General features: G+C 40.9%; 1 protein-coding gene and 1 long non-coding RNA gene across 3 annotated transcripts in view; one reads left to right on the top strand and one right to left on the bottom strand.

Moving 5' to 3' along the window:
- ARHGEF28 (Rho guanine nucleotide exchange factor 28) overlaps positions 1-22,125 on the bottom strand; it is a 237,089-nt gene that overhangs the window by 112,708 nt on the left and 102,256 nt on the right. For both annotated transcript variants that reach the window (XM_029942435.1, XM_029942436.1), the window contains 2 exons: positions 21,884-21,939; positions 20,987-21,047 (listed from right to left, as the gene is read on the bottom strand). In XM_029942435.1, coding sequence (XP_029798295.1) covers positions 20,987-21,047; positions 21,884-21,939 — 117 coding nt within the window. The remainder of the gene's footprint in view (positions 1-20,986; positions 21,048-21,883; positions 21,940-22,125) is intronic.
- On the top strand, positions 2,307-4,138 carry LOC115294497. Its single transcript, XR_003909913.1, has 2 exons — positions 2,307-2,445; positions 3,574-4,138. It is a non-coding gene; the product is annotated as an uncharacterized LOC115294497 (long non-coding RNA).

Genomic DNA, 22,125 nt, shown 5'->3' with positions numbered 1-22,125 from the left:
TCTGGAAATGCCTGTTGAACACATAATTCTCCATCCCTTCACCTCTTTAGGCCCATAACCCTCATCTATAAACTGAGGTAGGTGGACTGGGTCATCTCTAAGGCGTATGGTTCTCAGACTCGGTCTAGCCAACCCTGCAAGTGTGACCAAACCCACTCTTCACAACTAGGCCATCATCATTTGAGTTTATTTGAGAAACAGAGCATGCACACGTGCACAACCAGGGGAGAGGGAGAGACCCAAGGAGACTCTGCACTATCAGCGCAGAGCCCGACGTGGGTACTAGATCTCACACATTGTGAGATCATGACCTGAACTGAAATCAAGACTCGGACGCTTAACCAACTCAGCCACCCAGGTGCCCATAGGCCATCATCATTTAATGAAAAAAGCAAGGAGGAGACACAGATGATTCCCAACTCCCTGCTACCAACTTTATTTCCACTTATCGTTTATTACCTGCAAATAGTTAATGATTTTCGAACCCCAAGTACCTGCTTTTGCTTTGAGTTTAATTTAAACACAGCTTTGTTGTGACTTTTTGTTGTAGCTCAAACTGACTGTGCTCCAATTTTAGATTTCGAAGGATAGCGTGATTAATGGGTGCCCTACCCACCCCTCACCCCGCCACTGGACTCCCAAGCTTCTCCACCAGCCTCCTCATCTTTAATCCCACATTTCTCCAGGTTGTTAGGCTATGCAGGCCCCCAGAAACACAGACATCCACCTGGTCTTCCAGGCACAAAATCATATGAAGATTATTCCCCAAACTGGAATGACTTGGAATGAGCACAAAGGTCTGATAGTCCTACAGAACAGCAACCTGCCTTGAAGCAGTTCTCATTGTACCAGAGGAAAATTCACTCCAAAGAGTTAATGATCTAGTGTATCTCCCCACTTTAATGCTTGCTAAGTTTAAAAAAAAATTATTTGATCACTTCTCAGCCTTTTGGCTAAGATCAAGTATAAAAAAATTATTTGGAAATCATTTCAAACTTCCCAAAAAGTTAGAATAGCACAAAGAACACCATTCTATAATCTTTACCCAGATTTACCTATTAACATTTTACTCTATTTTCTGTATGCGCCTGAGCTTGCTTTTACATGCACATGCTTGTGCTCTCTCTAAGGTGAAGGATTTTCCTCCTGAACCATTTAATCTTAAGTTGCGTTTATCATGGTCCCTGCTCCCCAAAGAAGAAATTAAGTCTGAAAACTCAAACAGAAAAGTGGAGTGCGATACAACGTTTTTAAGTCCCCAGTACGAGATCTTCAAGGATGGCAGCAGAGCTATATAGAGACTTTGTTCAGGTTGAGGCTTTCTATCGCCCCTGGATGTTTAACCAGTCTTAATCCTGGGGGTGGCCTTGATTCCAGCCAAAGAGAAAGGACGCCCCTGCACCCCCACACACTTTATATTAGAAGGAAAAAGGTCCTTGAAGCAAACCAGGTATGTTGACAGCTGCCAACCTCCAATTTTCTCAACGAAAAGCCTGGGGTGATTCAGTAGGTCATCCTGTTCTAGAAAATAGCAAACTGTGCTCCCTGGGGACCATGCTAGAGACAGCCCACCTTCAGAAACATCTCTTCTGCCTTTAAGCTCATGAAAATCTTCCTTTCTCCTTGAACTGAGAACATAACCACATTAACTCCCCATGTAAAATAAGGAACAGAATGGATGACTACCTTTCTTGCTCTGGTAAACCTCAGAAAGCAACAATGGCCACCTGCGGAGGGCCAGCTGAGGCCGGGACAGTGACTGCTCAGGACGCCTCCTGCACCCCAACACTAACTTGTCCCTTGATTTCCAAGGCCTGTACGGCAAGAATGACTTGCAAGGGGGGAAAAGTGGTATAACCTGACTGTGTTGTTAATAATGCTACAAATACATGACTTTTTCCTTTGGCAGTAAAGCGTTTTGCATACTTGGTAATTACCAATAAACTTTTTAATGTATGACTATATCTCCTGGAGATACACACGCTTGTTTAAATTACTTTCTTAAAATCCATTCCTTAGAGGAACTATAAAATCAACAGTATAAAATGGAACAATTTTCTTAGGTAAAGAAAAAAAAAAAACAAAACACCACCATCCACTTGAAAACACCAAAGAAGCAGAACCTGGATATCAAATATGTACACAGGTCTTTAAATCAATAGGACTCTCCATTATCAAGGTAACTCCAAGGTAACTCTGATAAACTGAATCTGAAACATTTACCTTGTACTGAACTGCCCTCCCCCCATAACTTTTTTAAAAAAGAGACTTGCACATGCACCATTCACCACAAAGGCAGAGTCAAAGTGAAAGGAACCTACAAACCAGGACGTTTACCTCAGAAGCCCATCTGGAAAGTGTTTTTAGAGTTAGAGCTTTATAAAGACATGTATAAACTTGCAGTTCATCAGACAACAGTCTGGCAAAGCAACGAGGAAAAGAAAGGTAAGAATATGAAGATTCCCTGGCCCGGCTCTGAGGGAAATAAAAGCTTCGGGATCTACCTTGCTTGGACGGCCTCCGTCGAATCTTCATTTTGGGGAAGGAAGGCCATGAGTAGTGAAAAGGGGAGTCGGAGTCAGAATCCATCTTTTTGTGTTGCTTAAGTCAACAGATTCAACAGGAGAGACTCAGGAGGAACTCGGGCGTCCCCAGCCAGGAGGCGAGTCTGCCGTGTGATGTCAAAGGGAGGAATGGGGCTGGGTGAAAAGCTCCCGAACGTGGGGAGGGAGAGGCAATAAACGTTTTGCTTCCTTCGGGCGTCCGGGCATGTAGACTGAGAAGGAGGCTGTAAATATTAAAGCCAAACTAGGGAAGTAAAAAAGGAGAGAGAGGCAGAAAAGAGTCGTACTGGTACATCACAGTCCAGTTATTCAAAAGGTCACTGGGAGCAGATGAATCATTAACTCCCCTCTTCTTGTGGCTGGAAATGGAAATTAAGAAGAAAGGTAACTGTGAATTGAAAGAGAGCTGCCTGTGCTTCAAGAAAAGTCTCCAAATGCACTTATTTTGCTCCAGAGCTAGAGTACCATTTTCAGAAAAGCCACCCTGCACAGTGAGGTGAAGGTTGAGGTTTTCACGTGTGGACAGCCAGAGAGCTTAGGACACAGGCAAATAAAAGCCATCCCACTCAGGGCAAGGGGTTTTCCAGAGCAATCTCTTCTTTGATAGCATGGTCAGTGTTGACAGATTTTCAGATTCTAGGGCGAAAACAACTCGGATCATTCATTTAGCAATCTAGTCTCCCCACCCTTTTACTGCTCAAGTAACTGGAATCTTTAAGTGTTACAGACAAATCTACTCATTAAATACTTGCAAAGTCATCTACTACCGTTCAGTACAATTGGGGCATTCTGCTTCGGCTGTCACCAAGTTTGGCTTCAATCTTAAGGACTTTGGGTACCTTTAGAGCTTAGAGTCCCTCTCACCAGAGCTTGTGACTAAGTTACCACAAACCAACAGTTCCGACAGGTCCCACATAACAACCCTGTTGTAATTAGCATTCAGTACAAGCCCATCACCGCCTCCACCTAAAAGGAACACTGTGCAGACTCACTTCCCTTCTCTCCGCAGGCACACCGATACATGGGCCCCTCGTAAGCTCGAGCACAGCAGCCAAGATCTGTGGCAGAAAACAAACACACCCCAAGCCTCGGAGGAAAGTCTCTTCAAAGCATTTATTTGCTATTATCGATAGCAGGCAATGGTGCGTTTTCTTGTGTGAGGTCATCTGCCACTCAAATAAACGAAGACCGTGGAAACGATATGAAGGTCTGTGTGATGCTGCAGATGCAAAGCACAGCAATAGGTGTCATAACTAATATTTCTTTTCACTGCAACTATTTCCCAAGTTGTTGATTTTACTTTGCCATGCTGTGTCAGAAGAGAGACGCATAATCTGCTCCAAAATAGCTAATCCTGTCTGATTGGGTGGGGAGTGGGGGAGACGCCCAGATGGAACTGGAGCAAGGAGAGAAACCGCTTAATTTCCAATTCAAATCAAAATTAGAATTACACAAATTGCGGTTGTGTTTTTATACAGTTTGCTACATAAACATAACAGACAAATACAACAAAGTGCAAAGAGACAGTTGTAAGCATTACAACTAAGTCAAAATAAACAGTAATACATGTTCTACTTTGTGGCCTTTCATTTGAAAAATAATTACTTTTCTTAAATAGCTAGGTGCAATTCTAAGAATTATTTTCAAGCCTTGTATCAGGTAAGAGAGTTTTAGTCCACACAGATCTTTAATAAGAAAATACAAATACAAGGTGAGTGTTTTTATTCACTCTCTAAGTTTTAAAGCGTGGTAAAGTGCCAGGGACACTGTACGCATATGATGAATGAATGATTTACACTTACTTAACCTGTAGATGGAGAAGCTTTACATGTCATCTGTAGTATTTAATATCCTGAGTGAAATTATGTATTTAAGGGGCACCTGGGTGGCTCAGTCAGTTAAGCATCCGACTTCGGCCCAGGTCATGATCTCACAGTCTGTGCGCTCAAGCCCCACATCAGGCTCTGTGCTGAGAGCTCAGAGCCTGAAGCCTGCTTCAGATTCTGTGTCTTCCTCCCTCAACCCCTCCCTGCTCATGCTCTCTCTCAAAAATAAACATTTAAAATTTTTTTTAAATATGTATTTAAAAAATTTTAATCAGGTATCGGTAATACCCAATGTTATATTAGATTCAGGTGTATAGAAGTGAATGAACAACTCGGTATGCTATGCTCATTAGAACTACCATCTGTCACCATACAATGCTATTATAGTACCACTGACTATATTTCCTACGCTACAGAAGACATGTAGCTTCCTGTAGCTTTTTATTAAGTGTTTTAAAATATGACTGTATTTCATTCATCATGACAGTATCTTTATTTGACAAAATAAAAGGAAAAGAGCTGTACTGGTGAGTGGACAAAGCCCAGGGTTCTCCACAACTGCAGTGTACACGGATCCTTGTACCCTTGGCTGCCTCACAGATGCCTGCAGACCAAAGAACGGGAATCTTCGCCTGTTTAGACAATCATCAAACTGAAATGAAAGTGCTGGATCAGAAGATAATATTATCTTTCTCATTTGCCATGCATGGTTAAGTTTTTGAGCCATTTAACCAGGATCAACCCCAGGTCAACAAACTACTAGAGCTGCTCCTTTCTTGACCATCAGTGACAGATAAGAAGAAAGTCAGGACAATCCCAAGAGAAATATGATAAAGTCTTTGTAAAACACATTTGTAGTAGCTGAGATGCCAAGTAGATCTGTCTTAATCTAGTTTTCCCTAAAGAGCAGTCCTTGGTGACCAATTACAAATCACTTGATTGCTGATATGAAAATGATTCTGACAATAAAATAGAACTATCCAGAAAACATATGTGAGAAGCCTAACAAGATTTTCTATTCTGCTTTGATTTGCCAACATTTTAAAAATATAATTTATTATCAAATTGGCTTCCATACAACATCCAGTGCTCACCTCAAAAAGTGCCCTCCTCCATGTCCATCACCCACTTTCCCCTCTCTCCCACCCCCATCAACCCTCAGTCTGTTCTCTATAGTTAAGAGTCTCTTATGGTTTGTCTCCCTCCCTCTCTGTAACTATTTTTATCCCCTTTCTTTCCCCCATGGTCTTAAGTTTCTCAAGATCCACATATGAGTGAAAACATGGTATCCATATCTCTGGCTGACTTCACTTAGCATAACACCTTTGAGTTCCATCCACATTGCTGCAAATGGTAGGATTTCATTCTTTCTCATTGTCATATAGTATTCCATTGTATAGACAAACCACATCTTCTTGATCCATTCATCAGTTGATGGACATTTAGGCTCTTTCCATGATTTGGCTATTGTTGACAGTGCTGCTATGAACATTGGGGTACATGTTCTCCTATGCATCAGCACTTCTGTATCCCTTGGATAAATTCCTAGCAGTGCTATTGCTGGGTCACAGGGTAGTTCTGTTGTTAATTTTTTGAGGAACCTCCACACTATTTTCCAGAGGGCTGCACTAGTTTGCATTCCCACCAACAGTGCAAGAGGGTTCCCATTTCTCCACATCCTTGCCAACATTTATAATCTCCTGATCAGTTCATTTTACCCACATGAATAGACACGTTTCCAAAGAAGACATCCAGATGGCCAACAGACACATGAAACAATGCTCAACATCACTCACCATCAGAGAAATACAAATCAAAGCCACACTGAGATATTACCTCAACCAGTCAGATTTACCAACATTTTTAAAGAATGAAATTACTGCCACTGTATTGTTTGCACACCTCCATTTTTAGGTCAGTTCATTTTCTTGCTCACCAAAGAACTCCCAAATGTTGGTCATTTATCTGTTTTCTAGAATACTTAACTTTTTCCCCCATTGTACCACTATGATTGCATTTAAATCATTTCAAGATGTTATTTATATCTCCCCCATATTCAATGGATTAAGTTATTTGCTTTTTCTGGCTGATTCCAACTGACGTTGGCAGAATTTAATGATATGTCCCCCAAGGCCACCTTCTCATCAGATATCATACAACTGTTACGATGCCAAAGTGTGAATGATTTCATCAGCCTTACTGTGCATCCTTTAATTAGAAAATCCTTTGCTTAGAAAATTGCCTCCAATGGGTTACAATCACCCAGGGCAGATGCTGCTGACATTCCAGCTTTCTGGAAGACCTACATGTCACGCATGCCACCTACCTTTCAACCTTGGTGACATTAATCTTCCTCAGAGGGTATTTATATTTTTATTTGAATTATAGTATTTGTAAAATTTTCTCATCTTCCAATGAGTCCCAAAACACCTTGAATAAAAGAGCTGTGTCATACTCATATTCTTAAGGAGCCAGAAGCTAAAAAGAAAAAGTATATAAGTTTGGGGGGAGCCATTATGTATCTAGGCTTGGACAGTGGCTCTGTCACTTACTGACTTGGCGACCCTAACCAAGCTACTCGTACTTTCTGATCCTCAGTTGTTTCATATAAAAAGAGATCATAACATCCACACTACAAAAAAGTTGTGACAATCAAATTGTGTCTTAACAGTAAAGAACTTAAGTTTTCATTACATTTTCACTTAAATATTAAATCAAGTTTCCCTTTTACTGTAGGTCTCTTCTACATTATAGACACTGAAGTATTCTTACATGTACACCTCCGGAGTGATAGCTTTTCTAAACTGAGACATGCCAGTGTGCCCAGCTGGCTCAGCCAGTAGAGCGTTTTGACTCTTAAACTGAGACATGCTGATGTGCAGAGAAGTTCCAAGACAATCATACCAAGACGGAAAGAAAAGGAGGATTTGTTTTCCTTCTCTGCTCCATTGTCCAACAACCAGAGACCACAGTTTCTAACACTACTAGACACAATTCTGGGAAAAAGTCACTAAAAAACACAAACAAGAGGTGGCCAAACCCCTAGTGCCAGGACAAGCTTATCCTGGTCCACTTCAGCCAGCAAGCGGCAATGTAATGGAGCCTGGGGTGAAAATCAGAGATGGTCAGAAGCTTCCTCAAAATCCCTTAGAAGGTACCATGTCATCTGTTGGAATTCAGCACAAGTAGTTCTTTGTTGGAGAACATTCTGACTCTGGTTATGTTCCAAGTGAAAAGCTTGGCTCTTACAGAGCCCGTGCTATACAGAAAATAAAAATCTTTAAAAGCACAGCTCCATCCGGGTGCTCAGGATGTGCTCTGAGAAGTGCAGTGGGCACAGTACATTCATATGTTCAGTGTCACACTCACTCAGGGACACGGCATCATGAGTGGAGCCAGCCAGAGGTTTAAATTACTATTTTTCTCTCTTACTTCCACATTGTGTTTAAACAAAGCCCATAAAATTGATTTCATATAAAACAGACATGAATTGGGAGCATGGAATATTGCCATATATTGGAATTCTAGGATGCCACCATTTCATAGAGCCACCTTATTTTATACATAAGAGTACTTTTTACTTCTGACCTAGCTTTATTACCTTAATTTATCTGAGTAAAAAACCTGCACGCCCTTTCGAAAGTTTTTTATATCATCCTACTGTCTAAGGAGAAACACTGAGTATACCCTAGAAATCCATCAAAATGACGTTACTTGTACTATGACATATACACATGTAGTGTAAGAAGAAAATATCCAAAACATTGAGGACAGGAAAGCAGATTTCTACATGAAGCAACATATTCAAGGATTATCATGTCAGGGGCACCTGGGTGGCTCAGTCGATTAAGGGTCTGACTCTTGTGTTTTGGCTCAGGTTGTGATCTCAAGGTCATTGAGATCAAGTCCCATGCTGGGCTCTGCACTGACAGTGTGGGGCCTGCTTGGAATTCTCTGTCTCCCTCCGTCTCCTGGCTTACACACTCCCTCTCAAGATAAATACATTTTTGAAAAAGAATTATATTGTCAATGCTTCCTCCAGCTGTTAATATGGCTAAGATGATCAGTTTCTATTTCAGATAATATTCATAAGGGGAAAAAAGACTCCTGGTGGATCTATTTTTGCTTTAGACCTTGAAATCCTTGGCATAACCTAAAAGGAAAAAAGTAGGACAATTTGGCTAAGTTTTCCTCAACAGTGCATTACACGGAATTTTGACTCTACTGTGGAGAGGCAGCTGTGGATACTGGATGTGAGAGGTCCTAGGGGTGGGAAAAGCAAGGATATGAGCCCTGAGACTGGACAGAGCAAGGGTGGAGGGATAGTCAAGTTTCTTGTCACCGCCTCAGGACAAAGGGATTCTTCATGGTAGAGCCAGGTCAGTGAGGGAGAGCAACATCTATGTTTTAAGTTTCTTCTCATAATGTTCCAATTCCAGTTTTCCCAAACCTTCCCCAAAACGTTTCTGATGTGTCACAAACGTATTCACAAACTTACTTTTTTAAGTCAATTTTAACATTCAAAGTTCAACTCTTCAATGGACTTTTATATGGTTATTCACATGCCCTTAAGTTAACTAGGAGATATAAAATGAGCAAAACACTTAAACAATTAGTTCTAACGTAAACTGAAATCTATGGACGGCGTGCCTTTGTGTAGGCTAAGTGCAGGAGGTGACTGTAGTCCAAAGATGCCTGGCAGCGGTACATCTTGTACCCAGAAGAGAAAAAGAAATTGGGCTAGAGAATACCCATCCTTTCCAGGAGGTAGTCCACTGAAGTTCAGAAGAGCAGGTCTCAGGACAGTGGGGACAACTGCTTCCCTCTCTGAAGCATGGCTCAGGAGAAGGATTTCAGGACACTTCCAGGACTCAGTTGTTAAGAGCTGAAAAGAAGACTGTTACAGAGAAGCACCTTGAATTATCCCTGAGACCCAAGGAAGCAACTACTGTATCTAAGAGTACCTGTGGGCTCACAGATATTACACGGAGTTCCAGTGGAAGTGATGTGTCAGATGAGGATAAAACATTTTTTAAATCACAAAGAGATAATGAACGTGGTTCTAGAATAGACAGGTTTTGTAATAGGAACGAGAATATTTTATGTACAGACGATGTGGCCAGCGAAGATAAACTACAGTTATTGACTGGGAGATTGACAGTGACAGGGAAGATAATTAGTGAGTATAATGAATTTGAAGACTGTGAGAGTGCTGTGGAAATATCAGACTGTGCTTCTTGTTCAGCAGTCATTCTTCGACTAGCCAAGAGGAGCTCTCTGAGCTCTTGAAGGGATTGTTGGTGATTGTCTCCCATGCTTGGATGCTTGGTCTCAGGCCGCAGTGTTTGGCAGAAATCAGTGATTTTTCAGAATGTTGGAAGATGCCCACAACTCGTCAGATCCAAACGCTCAAAGGCCAAGACCAATAATCTAAGTTAATTTATTTTGAGTTGGGGAGAGGCAGAAAGAGAGGATCCCAAGCAGGTTTCATGCTTTCAGTGTGGAGTCCAACATGGAGCTCTATTCCAGGAACCATGAGATTATGACCTGAATTGAAACCAAGAGTCTGACACTTAACCGATTGAGTCACCCGAGCACCCCTGATTATGACAGCTTTGTAATATAACATGAAATCCAGGATCGTGATACTTGTTTTGTTCTTTCTCAAGATTGTTTTGGCTATTTGGGTTTTTTTGTGGTTGTATACAAATTTAAAAACATTTATTCTATTTCTGTCAAAAATGACATGTTAATTTTAGGGATTGCATTGAATCTGTAGATTGCTCTTGGTAGTAGTAACATTTTAACAGTAGTAAGTTTTTCAATCCCAAAGAGTGCAATATCTTTCTACTTATTTATATTGTTAATTACTTTAATCAGTGTCTTACATTTTTCATTGTACAGGTCTTTCACCTCCTTGGTTAAACTTATTCCTTGGTATTTTATTCTTATTATGTAATTATAAATAGGTTTTCTTAATTTCTTTTTTTTATTACTTTGTTATTGGTGTGTAGAAATACAACAGATTTATGTATATTGATTTTGTATTCTGCAACTTTACTGAATTCATTTATTCTACCATTTTTTGGTGGAATCTTTAGGGTTTATCTATATGTAATATCCTATTATCCGCAAATACTCATCATTTTACTTTTTCCTTTCCAATCTGGATGCGTGTTGTGTCTTTTTCTTGCCAAATTGCACTGGCTAGGACTTCCTGTACTCTGTTGAATAAAAGCGGTGAGAATGGGGGGGGGAAAAGAAAAGAAATCTATCAATTCCACAGTTCTGAAGCTAAAATTCCCACAAACCAGAATGGATAATCCTAGTTTTAAATAAAAGGTGGTTCATCTTATATATGCTACTAGAGTGTGGTTATTTCTAGGCCCTGTCGACTGTAAGAGTGAGGGAGCCCCTGCATGGGTGCTCGAATATATGCATGCACATTTGTCTCCAAGTATTCCTATAAGCAACCATGCACATCTATGTTAACCATGAGTGCATACTCATGTGTCCAACTCTAATTCATTAGCACCAAGATCATGCTAGCCTCCTATGTTATCTACCAACTCCCACTCCAACGAAACAATCCTATCCATAACCCATTTGCTTAATTTTTCATTTCCAGGGCACCTTTGCTGTGGTTTAATTGTTAACCTGTATCCCTTGACCAACAACTCCATCACCTAGAGGATAATGCTTATGTACAGTTTCTTTTCCTTTAATCTTATGGATTCTACTCATTTCCAAAGTTATCGAGGTCTGAACTCTCCTCATCCCCCACTGTCAGACACTTCATACATTTTTAGTATGTTAGACTGCTTTGTCACATTCTGCTTCCATCACAGGACCCTCCAACTTAATTTTTTTTATTTGTCCATATTAAAGTTTACTCTATATGCCATTAAGTTCTATGAATTTTGACAAATTCATAAAGAGTAGTTTCACGGCCCTAAAACAACCACATAAACCCACAATGACAGGAAAATATACAAAGGAAAAAGAAGCCAACTGGAAGAGTTCCCCATTGACAAAATGAGATCACTTCTGAATGATAATGCAGTACTAGATTGTTACGCAAAGTATCAATACCCAAGGCATTGAATAAATAGGTAAGGACGGGTATAAGTCTCCCATGTAGGAAAATTCCAAATTATTTATTGGCACACAAGCACATATACAGATGACACTCCACCGCTTTATTATGGGCTGCACATCATGACTTCCTTCCAAAGAGTACAGTATGCAAAGAGTAGTGGGCAAGAATCCTTTCACAGTGAATAAACCCAACAAGACCCACCTCTGCCAGATAGTCAAGGTCATCATTAACAGTGAAAGTAATGTTGATAGTATACACCCACGAGGTGATGACAATGGCATTTTACCTCTGTGGTCTTCCTCCCAAAACCCATAACCCCAATTTTAATAATGGGAAAAACATTTTTTAAAAATACCAATTGAGGGAAATTCTACCTAACAGTTGACCAGTACTCTTAAAATTGTCAAGATTATTAAAAACCAGAAAGTCTGAGAAATTCTCACAGTCCAAGAGGAGCCTAAGGAAACATGGTAACTAAATACAATATGATATCCTGGATAGGATCCTGAGACACAAAAAAGAAATTAGATAAAAACTAAAAAAATTCCAGAAGTATGGACTTCTGTCACTACTAATGCATCGATACCAGTTAATCAATTTTAACAAGTGTACCATAATATAGGATGTTAATAGGGAAAGAGGGGCACGTAGAAACTCTATAGTATCCTAACAACTTTTCTGTAAATCTGAACTCTTCTAAAAAATAAAGTTTAAAACAGTTTTAAAGGATGAGGCAAAAGAAAGTGCAGAATCTATGTTCACTAAATGTTTGTGGAATTCATGCTAAAAGACTGAATCACTTACTTAATGAGATATGGAGAATTCAAGTCATGCATAAAACTCCACTTTCTTTTGTGAAGTTATTGACGAGCTAACTAACCATCAAAGATGATATCCTGAAACTAACTTTAATTTTTCATAAACAAATAGAGTCTCTTTGGAGTTAAGAGGTTCCCAAGAGGTAACCCTAGGGAGAGGCTCCCATGTGCATGTGATCATAGGTGTGCCTACCTCAACTGGATCATAGAAATCTTATCAGTGGAAGATCTCAAGAGCATGGATGAAACCCAGCTAGCTTACTCAAAGTTTTCTTCTCAAGCTCTAGATACCAAAAAAAAAAAAAAAAAATCACAGAGTGAAGTTAAAGTTATTGAAATTATAGGGGTGCCTGGGTGGCTCTGTCAGTTGGGTGTTGAACTTCAGCTCAGGTCATGATCTCACTGTTCATGGGTTTGAGCCCCACGTCAGGCTCTGTGCTGACAGCTAGCTCAGAGCCTGGAGCCTGCTTTGGATTCTGTCTCCCTCTCTCTCTGCCCCTCCCCCATTCATACTCTGTGCCTCTGTCTCTCAAAAATAACTAAACATTAAAAAATAAATAAATAAAACAAAGTTATTGTAATTATTAAAAAACCATATTTACTACTGGGTCTCCTATTCAATTTGTGATTGTGCCACTTCTCTATACTTTAGCTCTATACATTCTTCCACAGAATCTCATACTATGAAGAATAAATTCCACTGATTTTCTTGCTCATGGTTGAGGGGACCATGTTTCATAAAAGTGTCCTGTAAATTAGCCACTCTCAACGTTAAAGCAATGTATCTCCATAAATTGTTAGCTTTCATGCCAGCAATATGAGATCTGACATATTTGCCCTGAAGTGGCTTCCAAGGGATTATCCACTGATACTCAATTAAAAGCAAGCCTAAACTCACCTAAGCCCACTTACACTGCTGTCAAGCCCACAGCCCAATGAGTCCTCTGTGAAAGCAATTTTTCCATTCAGTGTCTGTACACACTATACTCAAGTGTTTCAACACAAGAGAAAGAAATCTATGGGTAAAATTTTAACTTTTCTTATCAAAATTTTAAGTACTAGCTCCAGAATATATTTCCTGGTTTCCATTTGTTTTCATGTTTTATAAATTAGTTGTAGTTTCTTTAATATTTCACTTTTGCTTGAATTCTATATCTAATCCTCTGACTTACACATCAAAATAGAATCTTTAGGGATGAAACCTATGGAATTTACTTATTCTCTAAGCTTGTTCATTTGGAATTGAGAACCTTATTTTGGAGAATGAAAGTTTAGAATTCATACATAAATGGGGGGAAAAGGCAGACTCTTCAATAAAGGTGTCAGGAAAACTGGACTGCCACATGCAAAAAAATGGAAGGAGACCACTTTATTATACCATGTAAAAAAATAAATTCAAAATGGATTAAGGACCTAAATCTGAGACCTGAAACCAAACAAATCCTTGAGTAGAACACAGGCAGTAAATTCTCTGACATCAGCCAAAGCAACATTTCTCTAGATATGTCTCCTGAGGCAAGGGAAACAAAAACAAAAATAAACCATGGGACTACATCAAAATAAAAACTTTGCAGCATGAAGGAAATCATCAACAAAACTAAAAGACAGCCTACTGAATGGGAGAAAATATTTGCAAATGACATATCCAATAAAGAGTTGGTATCCAAAATATATAAAAAACAGATAAACTCAATACCCAAAAAACAAAGAGCCCAATTAAAAAATGGGCTGAAGATATGCACAGACATTTCTCCAAAGAAGACACCCAGAAAGCCAACAGACCCATGAAAAGATCATTTATATCACTCATCATCAGGGAAATGCATATCAAAACCACAATGAGATATCGCCTCACACCTAAGAGACTGGCTAACATAGAAAACACAGGAAACAACAAGTGATAGCAAGAAGTGGAGGAAACGGAATGCTTGTTCACTGTTGGTGGGAATCCAACCTGGTGCAGCCACTCTGGCAAAGTATGGCAGCTCCTCAAGAAATTTAAAATTGAACTTCTCTATGATCCAGTAGTCACACTACTGAGTATTTACCAAAAAAAATACAAAAGCACGAATTCAAAAGGATACATGTATTCCTAGGTTTACTGCAGTGTTAACTACAATAGCCAAAGTACAGAAGCAGCACAAGTGTCCATCAACTGATGAATGGATGAAGAACATGGGGGGGGTGTATAAAATGGATTATCCAGCCATAAAAATATAAAATCTTGCCATTTGCAACAATACAGAGCTGAAGAGTATAATGCTAAGCAAAATAAGTTAGTCAGGGAAAGACAAATCCTGTAGGATCTCACTCATACATGAAATTTAAGAAATAAAACAAAGAAGCAAAAAGAAAAAAGAAGAGTGACAGACAAACCAATAAACAGACTCAACTACAGAGAACAAACCACAGGGGAGTCGGTGGGGGAATGGGGAAAATAGGAGATGGGGATTAAAGAGTATACCTATCATGATGAACTAATAAAATGAAATGAAAAACAACAAAAAGAACATTTAGAGTTCAGAGAAAAAATTGCCATTTTCCCCCTAAGTTACATTTCAGAAATTAAATTTGTTTGTGAAAAGAAAGAAAAAGGTAGCTTGTCTTGTACTATAGATACTAATGCCAAGTACCAGGTGAAGTCCTTCTCAGGTTGGTGTAAACCCAATTCCCTTCATCCTCAACTGTGCACCTCACAGTCCAGTAAATGACTCTGAAACCAAGTAACAATCACAGGATTCCTTCTTAATATTTAAAAGTGATTAATCTTTAAATGCTAATTATTTCATTTAGGTTCAAGTAGTTGGGAATTTTTCTCAGTAATTTTTTTCCAAAGGTTTTACATTCCCTATAGATCTACGATGATATTGATGGTGATCATCATTGGGAGTCTGCAAACCCAATACAAAATGACTTCCATTAATTGCTTTTTCAATCTATTGCAATAAATGTAGAACCACTATTTCCCCAACTCCAAATATAGGGAAAACCCAAAAAGTCACGGATGATTTCAACAAAGCAGAGCTCCCTTAAGGAAGTAGGTCATGGTTCTCAAACGTGGCCACAATTGAGAAGCCTGGGGAATGCTTAGAACTCTTTAAGTGCAGGCTACAGTCCAGACCAATTAAATCAAATTTCTATGGGAGTGGACACAAGTTTCGTACTCTTATAGCTCCAAGGTAAGCCCAATGTATAGGCTGAGTTTAGAACCAAAGGATAACAGAGGACCTATGTAACTCTTTATCTTCACTCACTTTTCTTTTGCCTTTTTTACATTTATGAGCTAATAGGCAGAACATGAGGCTCACGGTAGACTTGGGACTTAAAGTTTTAACAGTCTTTGTCACTTTTTTTTTAATCTGAAGAAAAGCAACATGATACTCTACACCTCCAGTAAGGTTTTAGTGTGTACATGTTTCCTAGTTTATAGTATATATTAACCTAAAAATCCCCAAATGCTTTAATTTATGGGATACATTTCTGCCAATAAATATCCCTATTGTCTAATTTGAAGAACAATGCTTTATTCACATTCCACAAGGAGACTGTGTCCAAACAGTGAGGCCACAAACAGAACGGAGAGAACACTCATGGTAAAAGACCCAAATTGAGCTTATAACACTCAGCAGAATTCTAGTAAGTCAGTAAATTCTCCTACCAAAAACAATGTTTAAAACCTCAACAAGCGTACTAAAAATTTTTACTGAAGTCAACAGAAGGAGTCTGCTTTTACAAATAACTGTGCATTCCCAGTGGTCTTCCCGGGATACCTTTCCATCCATAGCCCCAGCCTCTTTGTTTCAACATCAGATCACTGAGAAGCTTTGGCTTGTGGTGAAGAAATGACCCCCCTCCCATCCCCAGCCTAAAAAAAGGAATCCAAAGAAGCTTCTGTAGCTTGGGGCATAGAGTGAGAGCTGCCAAAAAATTTCAAAACTTCTTTTTCAGAAGGTTTCAAGCTCTGCTAGGCTTCCTGCTCCCGGACACTTTTTAAACAGCCCTTCATGTTTCATTTAACATTCTTCAGATCTCAACACAGATACACATTTATTATTAAGTAACAGCCGAGAGACAGCCAGCCCGCTTCCACTGACGTGGGTGCTGGATCTTAAGATTCTATGCTGTTTGGAACCATCTCAAAATTATTTTCACAAACAACTTAAAAGTGTTGTTTACAGACTTTTATAACTTAGCAACCTTAATTCTATTTCTAACCCAAGACTAACCTGATTAGCCCTACTTATTTGGTGGTTTATGCCAAATGAACACACACGACTGTACGGTCTCCATGCATCTTACCACTGAAATCCACGGGCCAGGACCTCTCCCAAATAGTACCACAAGTGGGGATCCTGAAAAAAGTGTGTACTACACCAAACATTTTGTTCTAGAGGAGCCGATCCTTTGGATCTTCCAATCACTTCCTTCAGTCTGCCCTTGCTCACAGTTTTTCCTAAGCTTCCTGTGTAGGGCCTTTGTTTCTCCTTTTGAGTTTTTTCTGTAGTCATGGAAGTCTGTGCTGTCTAGGTTTAGCAATCTGAAACACTTCACTTCCTACTGTTTGTTTGTCTGTTTCTGCTTCCTTCTCTTCACAGTTGGTCTGGATGGGTTTTGGGGGTGGGGGGTGGTAATCAGGTTGGATTTCTATCTACGTCACCTTTGGATCATCAGTCACGCTGGTAGCCATTCTTCCCTGCCCCGACTCCCACTAACTGAAAGTTTTTCTTTTTCTCATGTTATGTATAAGTAACAACAGTAATAGCAGTGAAGTGACCCAAGGTGTTAGAGAATAATTGGAGTTCAAGCCTCAGCATAAACTGAAAATCAGGTCACTCAATAAAATCAAACAATACACATTATTAAAGAAAGACCCTTTCTTCTCACTGATAAATACTTATTGGCATCATCTAAGATACGTTCCCTTACATTTTAGAAAAGCAACCCATTTTTTTGTGTGTAGAAAAAAAGGTACAAAATCATTCTAAGCTACCAACTAAAATAGAGCTTACTTATGGCATATAATGTGAAATGAATAAACCAGGACACAGAATTCTGTTATTCATGTGATCACAATTATGTAAAAAAAAAAAAAAGGGGCGGGGAGTGTATAGTAAAATTACTGGTCGGAAACACACCAAAGGTTAATGGCGGCTGCTTTGGGGTGGGAGAATTATAGGGGTGTTTCTCTCTTTTCCTACTTTTTTAAGATTGCCAATTGTGAGCACTTAACTACTTCCATAACTGAGAAAGATTATTTTATCCACAGGTCTTATTGGGCATGATATTCTACTTCAAATCTTCTCTGGTCCTGGCAGGAACCCCACTCACTTCCCGCCCAACCTGGGACAGTGCGTGCAGCTGTGCTTCATGCCCAGAGGTTCAAGGTCCTGGGACTTCTCACGCGAGGCCGGCGAGGCAGCCAATTCCAGCAGCAGCTCTCCTCCATCCCCAGCTCCCGACCGCCTTGTCCCATAAGGAAAGCTAAAACATCATCACCTGGTTCTTATTTTGACAAGTGTATTTTACCAATCCTTCATTTTCTCCATCTAAATCATCATATGATCTATAGCTTTAGCTGTAAGTTTCAAAGAATCTTTGTCCAATGCAGGACATGGCCAATAAATTATTGCAGGAAAAGCAACATCCACACAAGTGTCACTCAATCTGGTCTGACGTGCACACTCTTGAATATCATCACTTGTTAGGTTGGCAGAAGGGTTCCCTTCCAGGACCTTCTATAATTCACTTCAGATGTTGGCACTCTTGTTTCACAGTCCTCAAGCTCAAACTTAACTTTCCACTGGAAACCTTCATTTCTAACCAGGCAGTTTTATTTTTTTCAAATTCAACCTTTTAAAAGTAGAGTTTGCACGACAGCAACAAATCAAGCCATGTGCAACTTGGCTGATGCAGTGATGGTTTGTGCATCTTTGTCTGCAGGTGGGCTTCCAGGAGGGCGGCCGAAGCTCACCATCCTCCACATTTCCACCGCTGTCCACTCCCATTCTCCCCCGCACAGCGTCTGCTGCTGCGGCCCGCCAAGCTTCTATTTCTTAATCACATTCAGTCCCGTATACTTGAGCCAAGTGGACCCTTTCTTCCTTCTTAATTTCGCTATTGACCCATTTCATCTATGCTCTCTAAATCCATTTCGTCCAAACGCTCTGCCCTCTCTCTCCATTCTACCTGCCTGCAATGTGAAGGAAATACACATTGAGAAGTTCCCCCCTTCACTTTGACAGCAAGAGAATTGGGTCCCAGCCCTTCAAGTGATACCCTCCCCTCGGAGGTTCTGACAGCATCCACAGAGAGCAGGGCCATCACTCCCCAAAGTCCTCCTGCTACTCCCTGAGGGGGTTCAGAGGCACGGGCTTGGATGAGTTTACCGGCTGTTACCTACTCAAGACATCATCCCTGAATCATCAACAGTCATTTCCAGTGTATGAACTAACAGTCAACACACTTCTTGATGATCTGATAGTCAATGATACAATGAAAACTTCCAGGGAGATAAATTTTTTAAAAATTTATAAATCAATTCCTCAGTCATAGATCATCCACTCAATAGACCTATGTGGATACTGGTTACCACTGCAAACAGAGTAGCTATAACACATGCCCATCATCACAGAAAGTTCTATTGGAACAGCACTGATGTAGTTTATGAGAGCATGCTAAACTAACATCATACTATTTTGCATAATCCAAGTCAGCAAAGACATGCATCTCAACCCCACATTAAGCAGTATGTCCTCGCAGAGGGAGCTGAATATAAGCACATGTAAAGTAACACAACAGCCTGGAAAGGACCTTGGTGAAAAGCCATTTCAATTTCCAGACTTTGGCTTACCATCCAACTACTGCTCACTGCTTCCTGCCCCCTTGGGTCCCACAGAAGGTTCTTTTAAAATCTATTATCATTTTCTTTGCATAAAGTTGGGTGACTTTAATTTAAATGAAGAAAAAAGCAAATGCTAGCACAGGAACAATCATTCATGGCACTTTTTGTCTCAAATCATGTATTACACTGCTCCTCAGACACAACGTTGTTACTGACAAAACACACAGATTAAGTCAGACTTGTACAATCTCACCACGTGTCTTCTTACCCAACACACGTATCAGTTTGAGACTGGACTTAAGACTGAAAAGTAGCATCATCCTAGTTAATCCTTGTCACAGCCGACACTCCTCCCCCACCAGCGATTTGTCTTGGTAAACATTCTTCACAGCTAACATTCCTAGGAGCGTGATGCAATTTGTAGATGAGACATCCTGTATGATGAGCAATGGTAGGACCCCGGCTTTAATGGCCTTCAACAGTCACTGAAACGGAGATGTCTGCTTTCATTTCTCCTTCCTCTTCCCGTCACCTCAAAGTCAAGCATTGCCCTTACCTTATAGAGCAGAAATGTTAAAGGTGTGCATATTGCTTGGCAGAGTCTGTTTCTGTCCCAACTGCTGGAGAAACTCCTTCAGGGAGAACCTGCAGACGCGTCTGGCTCGCAGCCAAGCTACCCGCAGCACAGCCAACGGCCGCTGACGGTGCTTCCTCCTCGCCGTGCTTTACTTTTCACGCCCACCCCCCTCCACTGCTGTCACTGCTCTGCCTGCGCCTGCTGACACTCCACCGGCCTCCAGGGAGACACCTGCGCCACTAGGCTCCCAGGCCAACCCCCCTTCACTGTTACACTCAAGCTGGGCACTGTCTTAGTTCCCCAGCCTTTCCCATCAGCCGGAGCACTGCACCGCTATGGCCAGTACCACCACCACCACCACACTCTCAGCAACACTTCACACTGCTCTGCCTGTGTGCCTTCCAGGGTGCGAACGGCCCTGGCTTCACCAAGTCTCAAGAAGCCAAGCAGGAAAGTTGATGCATCTGTGCTTTGCCCTGAGCCCCAGCGGTCTGCACAGACCACCAAGAGGCCCCCAGGAGACATCAGCACAGTTTACGTATGTCCCCCAGCCTCCCACAGCTTCTTTGGGCTCTAACTCGACGGGAACCCTGGGGTCCAGATTAGCCCTCAAGAATTAGAAAATGGCCAGGGACATCTGGGGAGATGCCCTAAGGACTTGTGAACTAGACTGTGTGCGCAGAAGAGAATGTCCAGTTCCAAGGAAAAACTACGTTCACCTTGCCAAGGGCTCTCCTCGTGCCCAGATTCGCACCCAGTGACAAGCGTCTGGTCTTTCCTGAAGCCAGGAAGGAGGACCATGTAGGCTCAGCTCCGAGGGCTGCCCAAGCGGTTACCAATATGGGATGGTGGTAAGCTTGGGGTTCCGGGGCCAGGCAGAATGAGGGCAGGAGGCTCCATTCCACCACCTGCTCCCAAGGACCCGTCACTTCACGTGAAGCTAAGTGGCACGAACCTCACAGAAGTAACAAGGTAACTAACACAGCACAGTCCCAAGGCAGAGTCTGGCTCAGAGTTCAAGTGCTCAGGAAGAGCCTTCATTGTTTTGCTTTTTAAAGGACTGTAAATGGAGACTCAACCTCTCAATTCCTAATATTAGAACTGTTGCTGCATGGAAAACTTATATCCATCGGTTTCAAAAACTAGCCAAAGCTCCCAGGAAGAAAGATTTCATTTTACAGTTTCTTTTCCTTTCGTCCTCTGCATACCCAGGACCGCCATACTCCTGTGAGTGCAGGGAAACTGGGATTTGGGAACATACCCACATCTAAACTGTCCGGGTCTTCGTGTTCATTCAGGTGAACCAGCGGACTTTCCATGCTCTGGAAAAAGATAAAGTCAGGCAGGGATTTAAAAAAATTATTTATGTGCCACAATTCTGTTCACGCTTATCAACTCAGAAAAAAACAATAACGATGTATCACATGTTTCACCAAACATCAACAGGAAGCTAGTCTTAGTCTTAATTAGTCTTAGGGAAGAGCCGCCTTAACGAATGGACTGGCCCCACAGTGAACCACACCTGAGCACTTTCCACAGATGATTTTATTTCCATAAGCTAGCTCTCAGGTCTACTCTTGCTGACAAACATCCATAGCTATCAGTCATCAAGGAAAAACTTCATTTGGAAAATGTATATATAGGGCTGCCTGGGTGGCTCAGTCAGTTAAGCGTCCAACTTCAGCTCAGGTCATAATTTTGCGGTTCATGGGTTCGAGCCCCGCATTGGGCTCTGTGCTGACAGCTAGCTCAGAGCTGGAGCCTGTCTTCAGATTCTGTATCTCTCTTTCTCTCTCTCTGACCCTCCCCTGCTCATGCGCGCGCTCTCGCTCGCTCTCTCTCTCTCTCTCTCTCTCTCTCTCTCTCTCCCCAAAATAAATTTTAAAAAAATTTTAAAAATTTAAAAAAGATGTATATATAACAATCCTGTATATACAAAGACAACTCAGACAACCAGCCTTGGTCATAAAGACACTGAAAATTTGATACAGAAAACTGAATTTCAAGTTACTCAAGAATGTGACTTCAGGCATAACCCTGGGGCTTTACTTGTTTTTAAAATGTGTTCTTTAAGTATTTACTAGCGCTAGATCTTCCCTTCTACTTCAGCTCCGGAGGAAAAGTGGGAAGAAGGGGATGGGAGGTAGAGAACCGTTACCTTCTCATTGTCTTCCTTCCCCGGTGATGATCTGCTGGACACCAAATTCTTAATCTCTGCAAAAGGAATAACCCTCATCAGGCTCTGCTGATAGGACCTTTCATTAAAAGATGACGATGAAAACAAAAACTAGAAAACTAGAGGACTAAATATAAAGGAGTAGCCCAGGAACTTTCTGTGGGGAGCTAGGGTTTTAGAGGGGGCTTCTTAAAAATCAATTCTCCACAGAGCAGAGTATCTGA

Source organism: Suricata suricatta, chromosome 6 (genome assembly GCF_006229205.1).
Source record: "Suricata suricatta isolate VVHF042 chromosome 6, meerkat_22Aug2017_6uvM2_HiC, whole genome shotgun sequence".
Lineage (NCBI taxonomy): Eukaryota > Metazoa > Chordata > Mammalia > Carnivora > Herpestidae > Suricata > Suricata suricatta.
This window is presented reverse-complemented; position numbering and strand designations above follow the sequence as displayed.